Source organism: Eucalyptus grandis, chromosome 1, assembly GCF_016545825.1.
Source record: "Eucalyptus grandis isolate ANBG69807.140 chromosome 1, ASM1654582v1, whole genome shotgun sequence".
Lineage (NCBI taxonomy): Eukaryota > Viridiplantae > Streptophyta > Magnoliopsida > Myrtales > Myrtaceae > Eucalyptus > Eucalyptus grandis.
Window position 1 is genome coordinate 2,419,578 of NC_052612.1, and position 8,167 is coordinate 2,427,744.

The 8,167-nt window shown below is 39.1% G+C and overlaps 1 protein-coding gene across 1 annotated transcript; it reads right to left on the minus strand.

Annotated features, from left to right (window-relative positions):
• Window positions 1-398: 398 nt before the first annotated feature.
• On the minus strand, window positions 399-1,097 carry LOC120292745. The gene has a single exon (XM_039311129.1). The coding sequence runs from the start codon at window positions 1,095-1,097 to the stop codon at window positions 399-401; it is 699 nt and encodes a 232-aa protein (XP_039167063.1).
• Between the last annotated feature and the right edge of the window lie 7,070 nt (window positions 1,098-8,167).

The following is an 8,167-nucleotide window of genomic DNA, read 5'->3' on the forward strand; positions in this document are numbered from 1 at the left end:
TAAGTGAAAAATTTATAACTAAATTGACACCAATAAAAGGTTTAAGACTAAATTAGTACAAATACAAAAGATTTATGACTTTTTTGTTACTTTTCCTGAACTCGATGCAGCTCTGCTGGAATCAATTGAGGTTGACCTAATAATTTTCATATGAATGAGAGCTTAGCTTGTCTGAAAAAGAAAAGGCTAATGAGCTGGGAAATGAAGAAGCGCACCGGAGTCGATTGGGCATTGATGCCTCTCCGCTTGACAAAGTTCGGTTCTTGCGCCCGACTTGATAAGATGGTGATTGTCAAAGTCCACATTCAACGGACTCAATTGTGTTTTTTTTTTGGTCGAAGAGGCAAATATATATAATTAAGGAAGAGTTACACCGTTTGCAAGTACATCCGTACATATTATATCCAAAAGCGGAGGGGGATAGACGAGGGCCAATTTAAAGGAAGACATCTTGAATGATGGGCCTTGGCAGCCCAGTTGGCTGCCTCGTTCGCGTCTCTGCTGCAATGGACAATACGCAGATTGGTAAACCCTTGCAGGAGCGCCGCAGCCTCAGCAAGCAGAGAGCGAAGCTCCCATGGCGGAGGGCAAGATTTGTTGACCGCATCCACCAGCTTCTGGCAATCCGATTCCACAGTAAGAGCGCGATTTGTGTGTCCTTTCTGCATCAGATCTCGTAGTGTGAGGGTTAAAGCTTGGGTTTCTGTCTGTAGAGCGGAAGATGCAGCAACATGGCTTGAGAAACCGTCCACGATTCGACCAGCATGATCTCGAGTAATTGAAGCCACCGATCCTTCAGATGATGCAGGGATAAAAGCTCCGTCTATGTTAACCTTCCAGGTGCCAGGAATCGGAGGATGCCAAACACAATCAGATGGAAAGGATCGACGCTGAGATGCCGGACTCGCTGCACAGAGACGACGATCTGTCAGTGCATTAGCCAAAGCCGTTCGCACCACCTGTATTGGATCAGGATGAGCTCTGCGAAATACAAAGCTGTTTCTGGCCTTCCAGATTTGCCACAGCGTATGAACAATAATGTCCAGATCAGGTAAGATATTGCTATTCATTATAATATCTGTTATCCAAGCATCCATACGTTGAGTGTTATAAGCCGCCGGATTGATATTTAGCTGCGAATGCGACCAAACCTTTGCTGTCCATGGACATAATAAGAAGATGTGTTCTGTGGATTCTGGGGTATGTGTGGTGCATAACTTGCATAGAGAGTCAGAAATAACATGTCGACGGTAGAGATTCTCACATGTGGAAAGAGCATTGTGGCAGAGAGACCACAAAAAGACACGGAGTTTTGGAGATGTTTTGAGCTGCCAGATCTTACGCCAAAGGGTAGGCATATAGTATATTAATAAATGAAAATAGATTCATTTTCTTTTAGCATTCCGAAGAAGTAATTGATTGAGCAGGTTAACAGATGATCCAAGAAGTTCTCTAGAAATTTCTTCGGATTTCGAAAAGGAATAAAAAAACCCACCATTTTATTTAAACTCTTGAACCATGATATGAAATGAGTCAATAAAGCCTAAGTATAGCATAAATAAGATTTCTAAAATAAAAAACAAGTGGTAAAGTAAGTGCGCAATATGTGACTTGCCAAGGTAAGATCTTATTATGCGTAGTCTATCCTTGGACAACCACTATGTATATGTTGTTTCCCATAGAAGGTACGTATCCACTTAATATAATAACCGAACGTTTTTCTCTTAATAAAAAGGGAAATAAAAACAAATAAAAATAAAATAAAAAGGAAAAAGGCTTTGCAAAACGATCTATAAAACAATCGATACAGTTTGATTCCTACCCGCTGTGAATGTTAATGGCATTTCCGCTGCAGATCTGATCGTAGAGGCTCTTGGTCAACTATCCGTAAGCGCAGCTATTGAATCTGTTCTTGGTGGAAGGTTTCATGGAAATGACTCCGGTACTCTTTCATCCGCCGGTACGAATCCGTTGCTATTGGACTTGGCAAGTAAGCCCCGAAGGAAGAAGTCGTAGCTGCTACCTTACCTTCTTCTTCTTTTTAGTCCGCTTCGAAAGGAAAGCTAGTCACTCGAGAGTAGAAAGAAATAGAATAGAGTATGACAATCCGTAGCTTTGAGCTTGAACGTCTTTCGGCTCTTGTTCACGACCCACTTCTATTGAATCAGCGTAAGGAGATGTCGATGAGGGTACAATATAGAAAAAATTAGCTTTGGTTCGGAGCTGAAGGAGTTCGGCTAAGCCGGAAAGATAGATCGAGTTTAGCCTCTTGATTGACTTTAGGACTGAAAGAAGCCGGTAGCAAAGGAAGTGGCAGCAGTGCTTTATCTAACTGCTTTTAGGTATCGAGATTCATCCCCTAGTCTGTGAGGAAAAGGGGCTCTTGGAGAAAGAGAAGTAGGGGAGGAGACCCGGCAACAAAGTCCCCAAAAGCAAAAGTTAAAGTGCTATCGTGGAACATTATAGGCATGGTCTGTCTTTTCTTCCGACACCATCCAATTTGCTTATCACGGCAAGGCGAGTATATTTGAGTATAAAAAATAGACTATCGAGAAAGAGAAAGCCGATATTTTCCAGAATAGGCAGACTCCATATTAAAAAAAAAAAGAAAGTATATTTATTTTCCAATCGTGTCTAGGAAGCATTGTTAACACAGATGTATTCACCGGGATCTCCGAGGGTATCCGCCTGGTGGTGGCACTCTTTCTTACACACAAATCCTCGGGAAGACATGCAGCTGTATTCAACATACACGGTCCCGCTATGATCAGTCTTAAAAGCCAATTCCAACTAGATTTGACCCTGACATCCTAAGAGAAAAACTCCGCTTGTTGCAATGGGGGACTTCAACTTCATCAAGGAACAAAGAGATAGAAAGGGGCGGCAAAACAGAAAGACATCACTCGATGGAGGATTTCAAAACAATGCTAGCAACCCTCAATCCAGAAGACATAAATCTAGTGGTTTCTTCACATGGACAAAAAAGGAAGGAAAGAACAGGTGGAGCGTATTGATCGAATGCTAGTTAGTGATAGATTTTTTTCCAAAACTGTGCAATCATAAAGTGCTCCCAAACAGCTATCGGACTATAAACCTATTGAAGTCTAATGCTAACGCCAAAATAGGGTCCAATTCCGTTCAGATTAGAACAAAACAGGTTCATCCCCTCAAGGGATCATAAATCAATCAAGTCTAGCAGGGGACAGGAAAGGTTGCATAGAAAATTTCAAAAACGAAAACAGGCGAAAAGATCCGAAAAGATCGGACCCCGGTCCGGTCGGACAGCTTCCGGGCAAACAAATGGCTTTCGTTAGCTGGCCGAATCACCCAAACCCTCATGGCCATGGTGGATTGCTATAATATATACTTCCTTGACCACTTCAAGACAGATCGATCTTAAGAAGATCATTGCTTACTCCTCAGTGGCCCATATGAATCTGGTGACTATTGGTATGTTTAGTCGGGCGGCGGCCGTTAGGTCACCTATTTTGAGGCGAGGAATCAAACTGTATCGATTGTTTTATAGAACACCAACACATAGAAAAAGGGCTATCTTTATCGCTAGCAGTACTACTAATTGAGGCGAGGAATCAAACTGTATCGATTGTTTTATAGATCGTTTTGCAAAGCCTTTTTCCTTTTTATTTTATTTTTATTTGTTTTTCTTTCCCTTTTTTATTAAGAGAAAAACGTTCGGTTATTATATTAAGTGGATACGTACCTTCTATGGGAAACAACATATACATAGTGGTTGTCCAAGGATAGACTACGCATAATAAGATCTTACCTTGGCAAGTCACATATTGCGCACTTACTTTACCACTTGTTTTTTTATTTTAGAAATCTTATTTATGCTATACTTAGGCTTTATTGACTCATTTCATATCATGGTTCAAGAGTTTAAATAAAATGGTGGGTTTTTTTATTCCTTTTCGAAATCCGAAGAAATTTCTAGAGAACTTCTTGGATCATCTGTTAACTGCTCAATCAATTACTTCTTCGGAATGCTAAAAGAAAATGAATCTATTTTCATTTATTCTTTTACAGTACTCAATTGTGTTTGCGTCGTGATGTTTTTGATGGGTTTTAGGTTTTCTTGGCAGACGAACTGATTTTTCAACATTTCATTATTCTTGTGATCTTCTGAATGCAAGTTCAAAGAATGAAATTCTCTTTTTGTCCAGTACGTGAAAAGAAGAAGCTTGTCATCTGATATATCACTTGAGAATTATTTATCCTTTTATGATTTTTCATTGACGTGGAGGATGCATTCTAGGCATACATTGACTCGTGGGCAAACCCACTTAGAAGGTCAGTAAAATTCTATTGAAGAATTTGCTTCAAAATCGGAAATTAAGTTGCAATAGAAAATAGCTGCAAGAATCAACTAAACCACCACCCCTTTGCACATGGCACTGAGAGAGAGAGAGAGAGAGAGAGAGAGAGAGAGAGAGAGAGAGGGTATGCACGGCAAGACGGAAGCTTTCATTGGGGGATTTCCAGGAAATTAGTGAGAGAGAGAGAATAGCTGCAAGAATCAACTAAACCACCACCCCTTCGCACATGGCATTGAGAGAGAGAGAGAGAGAGAGAGAGGGGTATGCACGGCAAGACGGAAGCTTTCATTGGAAGATTTCCAGGAAATTAGTGAGAGAGAGAGAGAGAGAGAGAGAGAGAGGGGTATGCACGGCAAGACGGAAGCTTTCATTGGAAGATTTCCCAGGAAATTAGTGAACTGAGCTTCAGCTTTCAAAAAAAAAAAAAATTATGTTTGTAATCGAGAGTTCAATGAACTTCTTGAAGTGTAGCTAGAAATCAGTTAATCTAATTTAATTTATTTCCAAACCATAATAATAATTTCCATTAAACATTTCTAGTTTAAAAAAATGCAGAATTAAACAAATTGTGCTCTCTCAAAAATGGCAAAAAATATGGTATGGGGCAGCTATACACTTAAGCGAAAGAATGATGAAAGGATTATAATAGATGGTGCTCCTAGGAAACCACGGTCTCGAATAAGGGCCAATAAGAGAACAGGAAGAGCTGCTGATTAGGACAAAATCCATACAGAAATTTAGTTACAATCACCTATTTACCATTGAATAAAGAACACGAGCTTTTTAAAGAAAAACAATTTAAAGAATACTCTTCCACTAAACACTCAATTGCTCATAATCTAAACTATTAAGAAGAACTGAGCATAATCTCTTCCATTAACTTCTCCCCTTCTGTCACATTCATTGAAGCAAACATAAATTAACGAAAGTCCGGCCAAACAATGGAAAGTAACATGAAGGGCTCCTTGAAGTTATGGACAAATAATTCCTCAACATATTGTTCTAATGCTCAATATATGTAACTTTTCCACGTATACGCAAAGGACCTAAGTTCCCAGAAATTTCAGGGACACATTAAACATGCTAGCGAACAATCCCACCTATTGCTATACCTAGTGGATATTCCAGTTTTAAAAATACTTCACTATTGAGATTTTTTAAAGTTTCAGGATAGCAACATCGATGAAATTTCCTGAATGCAGATCCGTTCATTAATTGACCAATAGAAGGTAATAATATTGAAGGTTTACCAAATCACGTGGCTCACAATATTTATGAGAACACTATGTATGTGCATGAAGGTCTTTCCAGTAATTCACGAGCAGAATTCAGAAAAGAACAAAATTTCTAGTTCAGAAGCAGAGCAATGGATTTCTTAACTCTTTCAATCACGTGTCATTGACAAAAACATAAAACTTTTTCATGACGTAAGCATTTGAAGATCATGGCAGTCCAAAAGCCCAAAAGTCACAACCCATGAACAATAAAAAGGAAACATAAACAAGCGTCCGGAATATTAACAAAATCATAAATTTATTTTGCTATATAAAAATTTGAAGATCCTGGCATCTCTAGGAACCAACGACCCAGGAAAAGAAACGTCGTTCACATCAAAGCACATAGTTTATTTTTCACCCTCAACTAAAACCATTTGATTAACTAATCTTTTTAGAGGAACAAAAGAGCAGCTCCTCCGAAAAAGCATGCAAATGCCTAAAAGAAATTTCTTCGATTAAGATTAATTTCAGCACAGGTAGAATAAGAGTGTCTCAAATGCAACGTCGACTACAACTAGCTCATTGCAGAGGAAGCACTAAAAGAGAATTTGCGTGCTTGTTATACTATGCCAAATATGACCAACAATTTTTGTGCACTAGCTTTCTTTCTATTCATGTTTTACTAATTGGGGAATATAAATAAAGCACGCAGTTCAAAGAAAAATATAAACGACAATTAAATGCATCTGCCGTAATAGAAGAGACTTCAGAAGAAATGGAAAGCGCGAAGGGTAACTCTCACCATCATGGTCAAATACCACTTGCAGGGAAATCAATACTAAAAAATAAGCAACGTATATTTGCTAGGGGAATAAAAAAAACAAATGACAAAAGACAAACATACTAGTAGGTTTTCCCACAGCTTCCATAAAATATTGTCAAACTAAACATGAAATACGAGTCTCGCAAATATAAAAAAAAAAAAATGCTTACATAAATTCTACCCCCAAAGAAAAAAAATCTCTAGCTCGATACAAGTGCAAATGAGGGGGAAATGCTAAGAAAACATCTCAAGAAGCCTTGAACTATATTGGTTAGCAATATTGTTTTACAAAATGAGGAATAACATAATAGCTAGCAATTGGGAATACAAATATGGATCTCTAAAGGAAGACGAGCACTTACCACCACATGGGAAGGGCCGAATTCAAGGACATCAATTATCTGCAGTAGAAACAAGAAAATGTTCAAAAAATAAGGAGAAAAATTTAAGTGAAAAGGTGAAAAATGATGAAGAAAAAGTTCGCCGTGCTTCCAAAGGTGATAAAAATCCTACATAAGAAGAGGCACCAAATGCCACAAAACACTAGGGACAAAAAAAAAGGAGTCGGTTTTTTATTGAAACAATTTCATCCCATGTGAAATAGCAATAATAAACCACACATCCAGAATAAAAAAGGTAAGGATGGGAATAACTTACGCAACCAGCTTGACTTTATATAGTGATGCGCTCCTTGCAGAATAACTAGTGTGAAACTATTAAGTGGCCAAAAGAGCACTCTTCTTGTCATAGAAACCAAAATCGGTTGAGAATAATTAGTTTTGAAACTTTAGGGGAAAAATTGCAATTTCTCAAAGTTTATGGACGAATTTACAAAATCTGGAAATTCTGGGGGCTAATCACAGAATCAGAAACCTTAGCATGATTGATAGTGAATTAACCACAAAGTTGGACCTAATTGTATAGTTTTGGAACTCTAGGGCAAATTCGTGATTTCACAAATTTAGGGCACGGATTTGCAAATACTGAAAATTACAGGGTCTGATTACAGAATCAGTAACCTTAAGATGATTAGAAGTTATTTTATTGTTAGAAGCAATTGCTTGATACGGACAATTTAAGTAATTAGAAAAAAAAATGGAAACTTTAGGGGCAAACTTGTAATTTCACAAATTATGGGGCCTAATTTGCAAATACTGGGAATTATAAGGCTGGTTACACAATTAGACACCTGTGGGGATAGGTAGGGCGCGTTTGGTAACGATTCTCGTTCCCTGAGCCGATTCGATAAGAACCGATTCTTTTTTATTCTGTTCCTGAACCGATTCCGAGTAAAAACACGTGTTTGGTAACTGTTCAAAATTTTTTATTCGGAATAGAATTGTGTTTGGTACCGTATTAATTGATTATGTTCCAAATTAATTTCTTTTGATTTTTAAATAAATTTTAAATAATTTCTTTTGATTTTTAAATAAATTTTAAATAATTTCTTTACTTTTTACTTTTTTTCTTTTTTTCTTTTTCTTTTTCTTTTTTTTTCCCTTTTTCCTATTCTTCTTCTTCTTCATTTCGCCGTCGCCGGACCGCGACCAAACCAGACGAGAGTCGGCGACGCTCACCGGAGTGCCGCCGGCCCTCGGCGAGGTCGGCCTTCGTCGGCCAAGCCTCGGCGCGGGGGGCGAGGCTCGCCCGGCCCCGCCGAGGCTTGGCGAGAGGCCTCGCCAGATCTGGCGAGGCCGAGCCCGCGCCGTGGCCAGCCGGGCGAGGCCGAGCCTCGCCGTGGGTGGCCTCGCCCGGCCTCGGCGAGCCGGCTTGGCCACCGGCGGGGGCAA

What these genes read in the sequence shown, in the direction of transcription:
- LOC120292745 (XM_039311129.1), bottom strand. Translation starts at nt 1,097, where the DNA reads ATGGATGCTTGGATAACAGATATTATAATGAATAGCAATATCTTACCT.